The following is a 16,519-nucleotide window of genomic DNA, read 5'->3' as shown; positions in this document are numbered from 1 at the left end:
GGAGGCTGCCCTGAGTGGAAAACGCTGCCTGCATGAGAAGGGAAAACCTTGAAGGTTTGGGGTGGCCAACTAACAGCCGACCCACTCTGCACCTTCAAGCTCTCTTTGATGTCACTCCATAGGTGGGAGGCTGCCCCAATGTTGGGCTGCCTCCCACCTGAGAAGGGAACCAGACACCTGGAAGGTGCCAATCAAGACAGCTGACCCAGTCCATGCCCCCAGGGGTCTTTCTGGGCTGCCTGAGAAGGAAGAACTCTGGAGGCACATACCAAGGCCTAATCTACACCAAGCAGGATTTTGCACTATGAAAGTGGTATGAAAGCAGTATATAAAAGGCAGGAGCCACACTGCTGCTTTACAGCGGTATTGAAGTGCACTGACAACTGTTGGGGCCCATTGGCACATACCATATACTGCTTTCATACCGCTTTCATAGTGTTATATCCTGCTTGGTGTGGCTCCTGCCTTTGATATACCACTTTCATGCTGCTTTCATACTGCTATATCCTGCTTGGTGTAGATTAGGCCCAAGTAAGCTATTAGCCAACCCAATCTGCAATTTCAAAAGCACCCCTAAAACAGGAGGTTGCCCAGCATAGCTTGAGAAGGGAGAGCTTGAGACGGGGTACTGGCCCATAGAGGGGTGGGGAGAGGAGAGGGATTTGGGGGCAGGGGTTGGCAGAAGTGTGCTTCTTTTCCTCTTCTCTGGTTTGCAGGTGACCACACAAAGTGGCTGTCTGAATTCCCCTATAGTTTGGGCTTTGAGATCCACTTGCTTTGTTTTTTAAAAATAATTCATGCATTTCTGCCAACACCCCATCGTTCCCCTGAAGTATGCTGATAGTTTCTTCTCGCATGTAGGTGCTGTTGCTGTTTTGGCTACATAAGCAACTGCTCTCACCCCCTGAAAACCGGAACTAGATGGAATGATTATGGTGGCTTTTCAATAGAATAAATGATCCCTAATTCAGCTTCTTTCATATTTACTTGAAATATTTGCATCCTCCTTCTTTGTAAAATCAGGGCAGCTTCATATCTATGTCTTCACAAAATCACTGAACAATATACATGACATAATAAGAACAATAACAAACTCTTGTGGTCATTCTCAGGGCTGTTAATTTTTATTCATATAGAACTTATTTGTCTTGCTTTAAAACATAAACAGTGTTGCAGTGTGCATGTTTGAATGGCTAGACAAACGACAGTAATGTCACTTTAATGTACAGATTAGGCTGGTGAGATATGACCTGGGCAAGAGCAGTCATATGAAATGGATATGCTGTTAGCAGAACTCAGGCTACAGGTCACTGAACCTGAGGCTAAAGGGTTAACATACATCTACAGGGTGGGAGGGGATTGCTTCAATGCTTGACTTGCGACTTCCTGTCTCCTCCCTCCTTCTTCCTATTCTTCTATTTGCTGTTTTACCCACCTGCATGGTGTGCTGATCACGATGGGGGAACCAAGCCATCCTATCGTAGGATAGAAGTTAAATGTTGCTAAGTAAAGTTTTCTTTCAAACTACCAGTGGAGTGTTTCTATTGTCTGTACGCGTGGCTACTCACAGGGAGCTGATTTGGCTGACAACATATGCATCTTCTAACCATGATAATTAGATCAACTTGGACAATTCTCCAACAGCTTATGAGTAATTGTCAAAGTAAAACCTGAACACGAACAGCATTTTTTCTTTTTTTGCCCATTAACTTGTTTTTAAAGTCCACTGAAACAAAGGAAAGAGGAGTGTTTGTAAAGGAGGGCCCATTTGAACAGGACACTTGCTTATGTGGTCTTCATGGCTCAACTTGGTCCAACTGAGTTTGCTGAAACTGGAATCCTCCCGTGTGATGTAGACTGATTGGCGGATGGTGTGGTAAGCAGGAAAGGATATACAACAAGTACAAAAGCTGCACTGCAGGGAACAATGAAAGAGATATATGACTGGACAAGCTTTTAGCAGGAGTATATGGAGATAAAATGAAAGATTTGTTGAATGTCAGAGATATCAATCCGATGTCTTTTGCTTTTCAGTTTCGAGGGCTTGAATAGGTGAATAAAAGCCATAAGGGCTCTTCAAGCGTCATCACATTGGAAAGTCGTGTTTCCTTACTGTCGCTCCTCCACCTGCGCGTCTGTCCCTCATTACTTCCTCATTCTCAAAGAGAGGAAAGAGGATGTAAACAACACATATCGCCCATTCAGTGGGCTGTTTTGATCGCATTGCTTCTCCTGCACACAGCAGGAGAACTTCTGTCTCAAAAAAGAAGTCGGATTTACTGGGGTGTTTCTTTGTCACATGAAGAAGGCCAGAAGGGGCGGGAGGAGTGTGGGAGGCAGACAGTTTCATGAGAGGGACCTGCAAAAATCTGTGACTGCCCAGTAACGAGCGTGCAATAAACGAGTGTGCTTTGGCCCTTCCAGCAGTCACAAATTTGGGATTAGCGTGAAATGAATTCAACATATGAATGGCTCCTTTACCATTTGTGAACTCTGGTTGGACAAGGTTCCCAAGCGGGTGGAGGAATCTTACACACACGCAGCCTTTCTTGATAACGCTGACTGGTTGGCTGCTGGGAGATGTGGCCAGAATGCATGTTGGCCCCGGGTGTATGGCCAGTGGGCATGACAAACCAGCAGCTCAAAATTTGTGAGAAGGACATAGGACAGCAGTGTTGAAGTACACACACAGCTTCTAAAAGTGTATGTGTGTGTGTAATTTCCCCCCACACCAACAACTCATATATCTTGGGATGTTTACATGATTTCATAATGAATGCAGAAAAGAAATAATTAAAAAAGAAAGTGGAGATAGTAGAACTTATGATTAAAAACATCACCCCTTTAGCACAATATACAGTGGTAGGGAAGAAGAGGCATCAACAAGCTAATTTAAAAAGCAGGTAAAATCCCTTCAGAAGGGAATAATGAGTTGCCCCAGGTAAGGAGGTCATACTCATTAATAATATCACCAGCAGGTTCTGCTCTAGGTGAAGATATTGGTGGCTAAGATGTGTAAGGCTCAGTTTTTAAGTGACAGTTAATGAATCCTGTACTGATCTGATAGTTAATTAATGTTTCGTTCATTTTTCATAAACATATTCATAGCTTTGAAATTTTGGAGGAAGATTTTAACCAGTTGTTGGGCTGAAAACAGAGCCACAAAAAGAACAGAAGCACACTACTTGTTGTCTAGAAGCAACAACCAATCTTTACTGAGTCTATTTCCCCGAAATTGAATCAGATTATAGTGCACTGCTTCATACACAGCACTACAGTTTCTACAATATATCATGTGATTATACTACATTGGTGTACTAAGGAAACTTCCAGAGAGAAGGGCTTGCGTGTGTTAGGGGGTGCACTGAACAAATGGACCACAATCTGCATGGGGACAGTGGCAATGGCAACTGCTACTGATCTGCCACAGCAATCATAGAAAAACTGGACATGTGCTATCATTACACTGGTGGATTACCCATTGTATTCAATGTGTGCCCAGGCCAGGAAGGGACAAGGAAAATGAACTATAGGAAAATACAGGACACTCAGCTACTCTCACATAAGATCTGTGTGAAAAGAACAGCTCTGGCTGCTTATTAGTTGCCAAGCCATGTTCTAGGTTATGTTATTGTCACACAATGTCCTAAGTAACTTGGGACCACAATATCTAGCAGACCGCCTTCCCTTATATATACCTGGCTGGCCTTTAAGATCACCAGAGGAGCCACATAATACCTCAAAGGTGGGCCTTCTCAGTAGCGGCACCCATCCTTTGGAAACCCTCCCCCAAGCAGTTGAGAAAGACAGGCACTGTGGCATGTTCTGTGGAGGTATCAGGGGAACTGGAATAGGAGGCCTTTGCATCTGGCAGATTGAAACCTTCTCCTAGTCCATCCACAGCATGCCCCAGTGCTTGAATGGGGAGGCTCATGAGAGCAGATCTCCTTCTCGGCCCATGGACTTCTTTTTTTATGGGTAGAGAAGGAGATCTGCGATATGTTATGGCTCCTGGAACACCCTCCTAATACCATAGGATTGTGGCCTTCACAAATTGATATTCCCACCTTGCTACAAGCTTTGGAACTGCTTGCAACAGAAAGTCAAAATAAAGAAAACTAGTGAATATGAATTTATTTCCCCACTCAAAAAACAAACAAACAAACAAACAAACAAAAAAAAAAAAAACGGTTTGCTAAAAATTGGGATATGACTGCCTCAAACATTTCAAATATCCAATAAATATTAAATAAAATGAGTAAACCTAGCATAGGGAGTAATGCAATTTCCACACTGAAAATATACTCTTACCGGTTTGTTATCTTCAAGTACATGCTCTTTCCCTGGCGGGTTTCAAAGCAGAGCCTGAAATGACACATGCTATTTGTGAATGCTGTTCAGGAACTGGCAAATAATGCATGCCCCGGTGACTTATTACTGTACTTCTCTCTATGTGGGGATGCCTTTGAAAAGTGCATAGAAATGAACTGGTCCAGAAAGAGATGGCCAAAGTGATAGCATAGGGAAGCAAGATGGATCATATTCCCCCAATCTGGAAACAACTTCGCTTCATCTTGGGAGTGTGGGACATTTACAAAACTCTTGGGCACTGGTGACATTTGGTCCATGGTGAAATTTATTGGTACCACTGGAGATCCTTGCAGCTTCCATCGGCTAGAACCCCCAGCTTAATTTGTGAAATGTGAAATGCAGGAAACTGCCAGAAAAAGGTGGTAACCCTCCTCCTTATGGATACACAGAGAGATGTCCCTTCCCATCATGATGGTCTCAACGGATGACTAATGAGCAAGTGGAATAGAAATAAGATGTGAACAAGGGGGCAAAGCTCTATGGATCCGCAATCAGGCAATCAGGATAGTGCTCATAATCATTAAACTAACAATTTTTCAAAGGGACTCAATGCTATCCTGAATGGCTTTTGGATGAAGCTGGGGAAGAAATTTGGACCCAGGGAGACATTATGGGGCAAATGTAATTAAAACCAGGTATACTTTATTGACACAAGCCCCCACTGGGGTTCAACCAGCATTATTTGCAATATTCAGTTCATACAATCTAGAATTGCTCTGATGCTTAGCTATGCATAGTGCATTTAATAGAAGAGAATGGACTGGAGCAGCTGGTAGGGTAAGGCATTATTACTAAAGTATTGCCCTCAATCTGTGGTGAAAACACAAATCCTGTTTGATATGGACTGCAAGACCATTAACAAGAAGAAGAAGAAGAAGAAGAAGAAGAAGAAGAAGAAGAAGAAGAAGAAGAAGAAGAGAGGCTAAATTGTAGATCATTTATATACTCTCATTTTCCGGAATCCATGTGGGGTATAATGTCAGAAGGTTCGGTCAATGATCTATACATATTCACTGCAAATATGAAAAGTATCATGTTTGTTCAGTTGTATGTGCATAGGGTGACCATATTTTGGAAACCAAAAAGGAGGACAACATGGTCAGCCCCCAAGGGGGCGTGTCCAGCACCAAGGGGGCGTGCCCACCCGAACATAGCCTTGGTCACATGTCTGATTTTACAGCACACATTTAAGACAAATCTGTTCTACATAACATCTTAATATTAAAATCACTGAAATAAAGAACAAGTGAGAGATTCAATGTATCTGAAATTAACTTCACTCACTCCTACTTTTGTAGGTTTTGCTGTACTTTGAAGCTTTTGCTATACTCTGTGTGTTACATTCTCCCCTTCTCTCGAATATCTTTTCTGACTGTATCTTCACTCATTGCAAGCTGCTGTTGTTAACAGTGTTTGCTACTGGCCGGCCGGATGGCTGGCTTTTTTAAATATCAATTTTTTAAAAAAGCTTGTGTATAATTGTCACAAGTTTCTCTACTCTAACATTAGAGTGGGTGTTGTGGCAGTGAACACTACTTTGCCCATTCACACTTCTCACTTATATACATTAGCTTCTCAAGGCTTGTGTGTTGGCTCCACTTTGCACATCCAGACATTGAACTCCTGTCTACTTCCTGCACAAACATGCACCTCTGAGACCCTCTTCCTAATGCCCTGCGTTTCATGCCAGCACCACGGGGCTAAGTTACAATAGATGTCTCTGGGTTGTCTGTGCAGCCTCTGTTGACTCTCACTCTAAGTCACTACAGACAAATCAAAGCCTCCAGCCTCAAACAATCTCTCTCTCTCTCTCCCCCGCCACAAAGTCTCCCAATGGTCCAGCTAGGCTGCACACTTGTGGCTTGGGATATTGCTTATTGCAGGTTATTGCTTGGTCATGTCTGGTGACTCTTACATCATCATCATCATCATCATCATCATCATCATCATCATCATATTCCGCCTTTTGCCCAATACTTTAAAAACCTCTGCCACCAGCCGCCTCCACCTCCTCTCCTCCTGCACAACTTTGATGCACTCTTAAAACACTCTGCGTGGCAAGCCAGCCTCAGGGCCAAGCTACAGGTGCATCTGGGTTGCCTCTCTCTGCCTTATGCCAGCATGCCAACATTTCCAGCCTCAAATAATCCCCCACCCCTCTCTCTCTGCCAAAGTCTCCCAATGGTCCAGCCAGGCTGTGCACTTGTACCCTGTGGCTGGGGGTAGGGCAACAGCTTATAGCTTGGTTGCATCCAGTGACTCTTGTTTTTTTAAAAAAAAACTCCACCGCCAGCCGCCTCTGCCTGCACCAAAACTGGACTCTGAGACAGTCTTAAAAAGGATCTGTGTGGTACAGCAGCCTCTCAGGGCTCAGCTACAGCCATCTCTGAGTTGTGGCTTCAGTCTAACTCTGTCTCTAAGAGATATGCCAGCCACCCAAAGCCACAAATCTATCTATTTTTCTCTGGTATGCACTTCAAATGTTCTGCATTGCATCTCAGCATTGCAGTCAGAGCCTAGCTCACGAGTGTACAAAGTGAAGTGGAAGAGAAGTGGTAGCGAAGCAAAGCAACGATATGCCAGGTTCCAACATTCACAGCTACAGGGCATCCACAAAGAAGAGAGCCTCTCTCTCGACTGGCACCTTACTGTTGGCCGTAAGAGTTTTTCTCTAAAGATGACCCTTTATCGCCCATGATGTGGAAATTTGAGAAAAAGGCCTCTGGCCCATTCTGTTTTGCCCTGTGGGCTGCTTTTACTGACCTCGCCTTTCTCACATTTTGATTTGTGGATGCCTTGCCTCTGCTGAGCTCCAGGTACCCGACTGCAAACCAGATCTGCAACAGGAAAGGTGCCCTGCTTGCCCAGGACTTCTTACCTAAAGACTAGAGATCTCCTTAATGCCAAGGGCTGAAACTGCTCAGTGTGCAACACCCCAAAGAGGAGGTTTGACAACCTGAATTTGAAAGATTTGGCTTCAGCAGTTTTAAAAGACAATAATGTAAAAACTTTGAACTTTTTAAAAAATCCTAAAAAAAAATGGATGAACAGATCCAAATGGATGAACAGATTCAAACTTGGCATGGCTAAATCTCTCCTTAAGAGCTATCATGGTGCCAACTTTCAGCACTTTATCTTTAAAAATAACATTTTTTTTAAAAAAATTAAATCCTCAAATTTTAAAAAATTCCTAAAAATCAATGAATGAACAGATCTGTTTCAAATTTGGTGTGGCTAAAGCTCTACCTAAAAGCTATCATGGTGCCAACCTTCAGCTCTTTATCTTTAAAAATGACGGTTTTAAAATTAATAATTTTAAAACCTCAATTTTAAAAAAATTCCTAAAAAATCAATGGATGAACAGATCTGTTTCAAATTTAGTATGATTAAAGCCCTATCTAATAGCTACCATTGTGGCAAGTTTCATGTCTTTATCTTTAAAATGATGGAGTTATAAACATTGTTGTTAATTCCCATTAGAGCTGCTCTTTTGCTGGGGAAGATTGGAGAAATCCGGATTTCCCCTCCTCCTCCCGGATTTGTCGCCCCAAAAACCAGACAAATCTGGGCAAATCTGGTCATATGGTCACCCTTACAGAGAACTCTGTCTACTTGTTTGGGAGCCTTGGGCAGGATCTACATGACTGCTTTAAAACGGTTTATAACAGTAGTGAGAACTGTTGGGGCCCAGGACACACTCCATATACAGTTTTCAAACCATTTTCAAAGTGTCATATCCTGCTTGGTGTAGCTCTGGCCCTGGAAAAGCAGGCTTCCTAAAAAAAATGGTGGGGGGGAACCCACCATGTGTATCGTTGTACACAAGAGGGTCTTTTCTACTCACTTCTAAAGGCTTTATACCAAAATAGAAGGCTGGAAGACTATACACCACATTCCTTCACTCAACTTGAGAGAGCTTCTTCTTAAACTTTAAACACTTCCTAAGAAATATTGTGACTGTGCAGATCAAATCTAGTATGGCTACAGCCTCTTTTGTTCAAAAGGGCAGGGGCATACAAAGGGAAAATTCTTCATAATTGTTTTCATAGTTTTACATTTATAGAAATTAAATAATGAATTTGAAAAGATAACTTCCGAAAACGTATCAGAAAAAGAGGATGGGACAGTAGGATTGACCTATTTTGAGATTTTGAGATCTGGCATCAGGATGGTATTTTCAATAGTTCCTAACTGATTTAAGGAGACTTATTATGTCACTGTTAATTAAATAATACCGTTGGAGAAGGCCAATGTTTCAAAAGCAGTACTTCCAAAGTTAAGCTTTAAAAAAACAAGGAAATTTACAGACATTTTATACATACCTGCTTTGAAAATGGATGGGTATATACAATACCTTCAGCATTCAGATTGTCTCTTCCTCTTTTCATAGAAACTATATAAATAAATAAATGCTAATAATATTTGTGTCAAACCCTTTCATAGCAGTTTCATATTGTGAGCTTTGTTTTATAATAGGCAAAACAATGAAGAAAGGAGTGTACATAGGGTGACCATATGGAAAGGAGAACAGGGCTCTTGTATTTTTAACAGTTGCATAGAAATGGGAATTTCATTAGGTGTCATTTATATGCATGCAGTACCTACTGAAGTTCACTCTTCATCACAACAGTTAAAGCTGCAGGAGTGCTGCCTAGTGTGACCAGATACAAAAGAGGGCAGGGCTCCTGCAGCTTTAACTGTTGCAATGAAGAGGGAATTTCAGCAGGTGCTGCATACATACAAATGACACCTGCTGAAATTCCCTTTTCTATGCAACTGTTAATGATATAGGGGCCCTGTCCTCCTTTCCATATGGTCACACCAGTATAGATGCAACAAGTTTTAAAGCTTTATACTATCTGAACCCAGCTTATTTGAAGCAATGCGTCATTGCACGTATCCTTACTCATGCACTGATATCTTTCAAAGAGGCTCTCTGTAAGGATCCCTGATATAAGAAGTTCAGCTCTAGGGCCATTGTGGCAGCATCCTAGTTGTTGAATTTTGTGCCATGGATGGTTCCCCTTACCACCTCCCTCTCCCCATTTAGAAGTATGCAAAAACTCTTGTTTTTAAGAGAGTGATTGATTTACTAGATAGCTCCTGCATGTGCAGTTCTCATGAGGGCTGCCATCTTCCCCCCTTCAACAATGACAGATACGAGTACCCCTGATGTCATTTCAATGTGATGGAAAACATGTTTTTTTAAAAAAAGAAAGAAAGAAAAGAAAACCCATTCATAAGAACTTAAGAAGCACCCTGCTGGATCAGACTAAGGCTCCATCTAGTCTAGCACTCTGTTCACACAGTGGCAAACCAGCCATTAGCCAGGGATGAACAAGCAGGACATGGTGCAAAAGCACCTTCCCACCCATGTTCCCCAGCAACTGGTGCACATAGGCTTCCTGCCACCTTTCCTTGTAGGTTCCCATCCCCTGAATGTTTTTGTAGCACTCCCAAAACATATGGGTTCTTTGGTGGGTCCTTTCACTTAACCCAACCAACACAATAACATGGGATGGGTGAAGCAGAAATATTTTTGGATCAGTGTTAAAATAAATAATACCATTATATTTCCGTCTTGTAGATTTTTACTTCCTGGGAAATTATTGTGTGGGGAGAAGGGATGTTTGTAATGCAGGTATAATTTATGAAATTAAACTAAAATGTGGCTTACCATTTGGATGGTGAACAATGGTGATTTTGTCTGTAAAAAAGAAGAAAAATTGCCAAACTATTGTTATAATAGTTTTCCTTTTGTCTGAACCTTTCCTGATTTGTCATGACGTATCTAGATTGCAAGTTTAGGTCTTTTTACTATGGGTTTGTCTATACTATAGTGTTGCACTGATTTATTTATTTTTGCAGAGTCCTAGTTTAATTGTGAAAATGTCTGTTCAACCCTTGTGGAATATTAGCTTTTGCACTGAAAAATGCAGAGCTCAGCCTCTCCTTGTCTCTTGGCAAGCACTCTGGCAACTGAAGGGAAGGAATACAGAGGCACGTTATGCTGTGGGTCACCTCTAAAGTGGCAACCACCACTTTAAAGGAGAAGAACTGCATCCCTTCCCCTCTGCTGGGCCACGGAGCTCCCTTCCACCTGCCAGATTTCTTCTTGCAGTAGCAGAGAACATGGAAGTCACTATAGGTCTGTTCAGACATCATGCTAAGCCACCGCGGATCACTCAAAAATGCCATCCATGGTGCCTTAGTATGTCGTGGGGGTGTCCCTCATCCCATGATGGCTCAAGTATCCAGCCCCCACACCCACCTTCTCTAGTGGGCTTTTGCCCCCCAGATCACCATGCAGGCCACACTACATGGGACACCCTACACTCTGTGGGGCACCATAAAACAAAACCTGTCTGGGTGCTGTAAAATTACACAAGGCTTTCCATGGGCTTCACCAAGCTTCAGTTCAGACCTTATTTTAATTCTACTGTTCCCTTCTTCACCCTACAGAAATACTAGTTGAATGTAATTTACCATACATGCTTTCCTCCTCCGGCCTTTTTCTGATAATAGAGTCTCTGAGCTGGCGTATTTTTTCCTTAAGTAAGAAACAAACACACAAACAGCAACAAAAATCAATGGCTGCAGTTGATTGTAAAAAATAATGAATGAGTCACTGGAGGAGTGGAGCTTTTTAGTATTCTGCACACTTAAGCTTCTTAGCACAGGAAATCATGTTTAAAAGACATGGAGGAAACCCCCCTCTTTTTCTGAGGAGGATCCTTGTATTTTAATATTTGATATTTGTGGAAAGTTTTCTCTAAGAGCAAATGAACTGCTCAAATGATCTGCTGCCGCCCACTCCCCAAGGCTAGAGGCAATTATTATCAACCATACAGAGAGCTGACTTGATCCTCACTGTTTTAATCAGAAGGAAGTATTTTATAACTAGGAAGAAGAACCTATTCTGCCAGCTTTATTTGTGCTCCCTAATCACTGCAGTTGCCTTACAGAAACCTGAGTAAAAAAAAAAACAACCCAAAACCTTACATATGGGATCGTAGAGTTTACCCATGAAAAATGAAGGATCCTACATAAACTTAAAAAGCATGGCAAAGTTGAGACTCAGATGAATGTATTGTTTAAAAGAGCCATTTTGTGTGAACAGATATTAATCTGTGTTTAATATTATCTTGGATATGAAGTGCTGCTGGCTGATTTTGATGATGACGATGATTAATCATAAATCATAAATGTGTATATAGTGTTTTCTAGTGTTCAAAGCACTGTTCATTAGGGATGCACAATTTGCCAAAACTAGAACTCACTGAGGTTCTCTGATTTCCACCTTAATGCCTGTTCTGACTTCTGTTCACATCAGAGTGTGAACTTTGTTGTGTGTGGGGAAGTGCTGCACAAAAATGTATGCCAATGAAAAGGTTAAATAATTTTCCTAATGGAAGACTGAGGAGGATATTTCCAACTGCAGAAGGCTAATTTAATCTGGAATGGTTGGATGGTCTGAATGAGGGTTTTGAGCAGACCTACAAGAAGATCCTTTAAGACCCCAGATTCATATTTAAGAAGATACCAGACTTATATTCTGTACCCCTGACACACAGGTAAGATGACCCTGAAACTGTGAAAGATGGTCATCACATCATTTATTGGAGCCCCCACCTCTTGCCAGATGAAGTGTAAAAAAGCACAGGGAGCAAAAGCTCAACCTCATTTCTTCACTTCACTCCCTTGCTGCTTCATCTCTGGTCTCTGCTGGACCACTGGGCTGAAAGATTTGGGTCACTATGGACCTTTTTAGATTCTTCAATTTCAAATTTTATACTTTAACTTGCAAATAATTTTAACCATTTACTTTATAAAGTTAGGTCTTAGAACATTTTCTGAAGTTAGGAGTTTTTCTTATTTCTGAAGATGGGACATGGAATCATAGAATCACAGAATTGTTGAGTTGGAAGGGACCACAAGGATCATCTAGTCCAATCCTCTGCAATGTGCAGGAAAACCAATTAAACCACCCATGAGAGGTGGCTGTCCTGCCTCTTCTTAAAAACCTCCAGAGATGGAAAACCCACAACCTCCATAGGTAGACTGTTCCACTGTTGTACAGATCTTGCCATCAGGACTTTCCCCCTTATATTTAATTCGAATCTAGGTAGCTGTAACTTATACCCATTATTTTGGGTTCTAATTTCTGCAACCATGGGAAATAGTTCTTGACTATCTTCCCTGTGGCATCCTGCTAACATGTCTTCTTTTCTCCAGACTGAACATCCCAAGTTCCTTCAGCCTGTCCTCATAGTGCCTGTCCTCAAGTCCCTGTATCCTCTTTGTTGCCCTCCTCTGAACCTGTTCCAATCTGTTGATGTCCTTCTGGTATTGTGGTGCTCAGAACACAACATTCCAATCATTTCTAAACCTGAAGCTATCTTAGAACCAAAACCAGTTAATCCTTTTAATCCCAAATTCAATTAAACTTTTAAGTGTCATTACATTTTAGATTCTAGAACTGGGTGCAAAATGTAGATTTAAGATCTAATAACTGATGCAGCTGTTCTAACACTCACACTACCAGAAATAATCCCTTAAGACCCAGAAACATTTATATTTAGACCACTTAATTTCTACTTTTACACTTTAGTTCCCCACCCCCGCTTTAGTTTTTTCATTTAACTACATGCCTAGAGGAACTTAGTAATGTTTTAGCTTAGCTTTTTACTTTCAAGAAGTGTGCAGGAGGTAGTCAAGGGGAGATTGGCAATTTTAGCATGTTTTAGATTATCTTTAAAACACAAGGAGTATGAAGGAAGGTGCTGAGGAGTCATATTAACCAACCAACCAATGCTAGGAGCTCAATTTGCTATCTCATTTATTTATTTATTTGTCATAGGCCTAATCTACACCAAGCAGGATACTGCACTATGAAAGCAGTATGAAAGCGGTATATAAAAGGCAGGAGCCAGACCAAGCAGGATATAGTGGTATGAAAGTGGTATATGGTACGGTATGTGTCAATGAGCCCCAATAGTTGTCAATACACTTCAATTCCGCTATAAAGCAGTAGTGTGGCTTCTGCCTTTTATATGCCACTTTCATACTGCTTTCATAGTGCAATATCCTGCTTGGTTTAGATTAGGTCTCAGATAAAGAATTGGTTGAGGTACATGCTTTGCATGTGGAAGACCCCAGTTTCAAACCCTGGCATCTCCAATTAAAAGGATCAAGCCGCAAGTGGTTAGGAAGATCTGTACCTGAGGTCCCGCAGAGCCATTGCCACTCAGAATACAATACTGGTGCTAGATCTACACTACTGCTTTATAACGGTATTAAAGTGCACAGATAACTGTTGGGGCACGTTACACGTTCCATATACTGCTTTCATAGTGTTATCAGCTGCTTTTTATTCCATATTATCCAAAATACCACAAGAAATATAATTGTGGGTCCTTCGAGGTATAAATGTGCAAGAGGGGCATAGCATTACCATGATGGAATCGTAATGATTTGAACACAAGGCGTAGATCTAGATGGACCTGACAGAAAGCAGCTGCCCATCTCCCTCACACAGACATGTCCAAATCAAGTTTGATTGAAAATGTACAACTCAAGATGAGAAAAATGCAAAAGCCACCCAAATGTTAGCCAATTTTGTGGGAAAGAATGGGTAGCTCACAAGCACCCTCACAAAGCTAGAAGAACTTTACCTGCTGGTTGGCTTCTAATCCACTTTTATGATTCTGCCATTGCTTGAATTTCTCTACTGCTTCATCCATCGAAATTGTCCCATTCTTCACCTGCTCCTGCAATAGGATCAATTCTTCTTGCCCAACTGGGATGCTTGGCTTGATAGAGGTATATGTGGTCCTGTCATTATAAGCCCTGTCTACATGTAGCAAACGTCGACAATTAAGACAAAGGCAAAATCATGCTCTGAGCTGTATCTATTTTAATAGAAACATAGATTCCATAAATAGAAAAAATGGGAACCCCATGCGGCACACTTGGCACACTTTCTCCCACCTCTTCTGTCTCATAAGCCACTGTGATGTGGCTTATCAAGACAAGTGCAATGTAAAAGTTAGCATGCCAGATTACAGCTAGAGAGGCAGGATCTACACTACTGCTTTATAGTGGTACTGAAGTGCACTGACAATAGTTGGCGCCCATGACACATCTACACCAAACAGGATATAACGGTAGGATCTACACTACTGCTTTACAGCAGTATTGAAGCGCACTGACAACTGCTGGGGCCCATTGACACATATCACATATACCGCTTTCATACCACTTTCATAGTGCTATATCCTGCTTGGTGTAGATCTGGCCAGAGACACAGTTCCAAATGCCCATAGCAACAAAACCTATCATGTGAGTTTGGGCCAGTTGCTATCTCTCAGCTTACCCTACTTCACAAAGTTGTTGTGAGGATGGAACTGGGAGGAAGAAGTCATATATGGCACCTTGAGTTCCTTGGAGGAAAGGTGTGATATGAACGAAATTAATCCATTGTAGAGTTGGGAGGGGCCATCTTGCAGGCCATCAGATCCAACCCTCTGCTCAATGCAGGAAATTGAGAGCTAGAGGATTCTCAGCAGATGCCTGTGTGTGTGTGTGTGTGTGTGTGTGTGTGTGTGAGAGAGAGAGAGAGAGAGAGAGAGAGAGAGAGAGCGACTAGGATCCTTCTAGGTTATAGGTTCCATAGTCAAACTGCTCAGATGTTCAAGAGGTTTCTCTTAGGGTTCAACCAAAATCTACCCACCTGTAATGTAATCCCGTTAGATCTAGATCTCTCCTCTAGAGCAGCAGAGAGCAAGTCTTCAAAGAGCACTTTCATATCACTCCCTGTCTTCTTTTTTACGGGCTAAACATAGCTGATCCCTTCAACCTTTTCTCAGCTTTCCATGCCTCTTGCTATTTTTGTTGGCTTTCCCTGAATCTGCTCTAATTTGTCTTCATCGGCCTTCCGAACCTGGTATTTTCCCAGATGTATCAGACTACAACTCCCATTATCCCCAGACAGTACTGCCCTTGCAGGCCAACACACCTGAGGGGCACCAGGCTGGGGAACACTGGTGTAAACATTGGGAGGGCATCAGGTTGGAGAATAATGGTCTACTCTTAAAATGCAGAGCATATCTAAGCCCCAATGGCAAAGGTCTCAGTGATCTTGTTCAGACGACACGCTAAGCCACAGTGGTTAAACATTTTGAGTTTAATATTCTGGTTTACCATGTCATGTGAACCATAGCTTAGCATGTTGTGTAAACCTTTCCTAACCATGGTGGCTACATAACCACAGTTTAGACATGCTCTCTAACCATTTGCTGCAAAAGGGTTAGCGACCTAACCACGGCTTAGTGTGATGTCTGAACAGGCCCAGTGATAGGGGTGATGTGGTTGGCTTATGGGAATGAGTGGCTTATGGGAATCAGGGCTTCACCCTGCCTCTTTAGAGACAGCCTACAGGTCATTTAGCAAGTACCCTAACTCTTCCTTGGACAGCTACACTACAAACAGACTTTATACATCTTGTCACAGCTCTGCTCACACCCCATACTAAGAGGTCAGGAAATGGTACTAATTTAGTGAGGATGAATCTGGCTCCCAGCTGGGATCTCAATAAGGTTTAAGCTCCTGGATTAAATGCTTTGTTGATTAATGAGATGAATGCTGCCCACACAGAACAGCAAGAAGCCAATATCTAGCTGCAATGGAGGTGGGGGTGGTAAGTCTCTTGGTGTACAAAGCATTCAGATTCACGGCCATTTGCCTGATTAATTCACTCTCCATTAAATTTAGTTGTCATTGGCATTTCCGTTGTGAGATAGCATTATGCCATTAACTAATTATGAAACTCAAGAGAGGAAGTACTGACACATGATACGAAGGCCAGGCACTTTGGTTCACAAAACAAGGACAAGAAATGCAGCATTGCCAAGATAGTGTCTCGCAGCAACCGAATAGCATGTATATTGCACTTTTCGAAAGATAAGCACTGTGTTGTGATGGATTGTCTCCATAAATCCAGTAGATTCAAGCCCAATTGGCAAGTCACATACAGCTGTATAGACAAGATGCTGCATGGCTCTCAGGCGTGCATGCGGCAAGACGGGAGATGGTCACAGCAGGCAGTTCTGGAGTATGAACCAGTGCACTGTCATAGCCCAAAATGATT

General features: G+C 42.1%; 1 protein-coding gene across 1 annotated transcript in view; it reads right to left on the bottom strand.

Moving 5' to 3' along the window:
- Positions 1–1,565: 1,565 nt before the first annotated feature.
- Positions 1,566–16,519, bottom strand: part of BANK1 (B cell scaffold protein with ankyrin repeats 1) — a 220,885-nt gene continuing 205,931 nt past the window's right edge. Inside the window, exons 12-17 of the mRNA XM_063135924.1 lie at positions 14,046–14,224; positions 10,858–10,921; positions 10,049–10,078; positions 8,694–8,764; positions 4,312–4,365; positions 1,566–1,915 (exon numbers count right to left, since the gene is read on the bottom strand). Coding sequence (XP_062991994.1) covers positions 4,354–4,365; positions 8,694–8,764; positions 10,049–10,078; positions 10,858–10,921; positions 14,046–14,224 — 356 coding nt within the window. The 3' untranslated portion in view covers positions 1,566–1,915; positions 4,312–4,353. The remainder of the gene's footprint in view (positions 1,916–4,311; positions 4,366–8,693; positions 8,765–10,048; positions 10,079–10,857; positions 10,922–14,045; positions 14,225–16,519) is intronic.

This window comes from Elgaria multicarinata, chromosome 10 (assembly GCF_023053635.1).
Source record: "Elgaria multicarinata webbii isolate HBS135686 ecotype San Diego chromosome 10, rElgMul1.1.pri, whole genome shotgun sequence".
NCBI lineage: Eukaryota > Metazoa > Chordata > Lepidosauria > Squamata > Anguidae > Elgaria > Elgaria multicarinata.
Note: the sequence above shows the minus strand (reverse complement) of the source record. Positions and strands in the feature narration are given on the sequence as shown.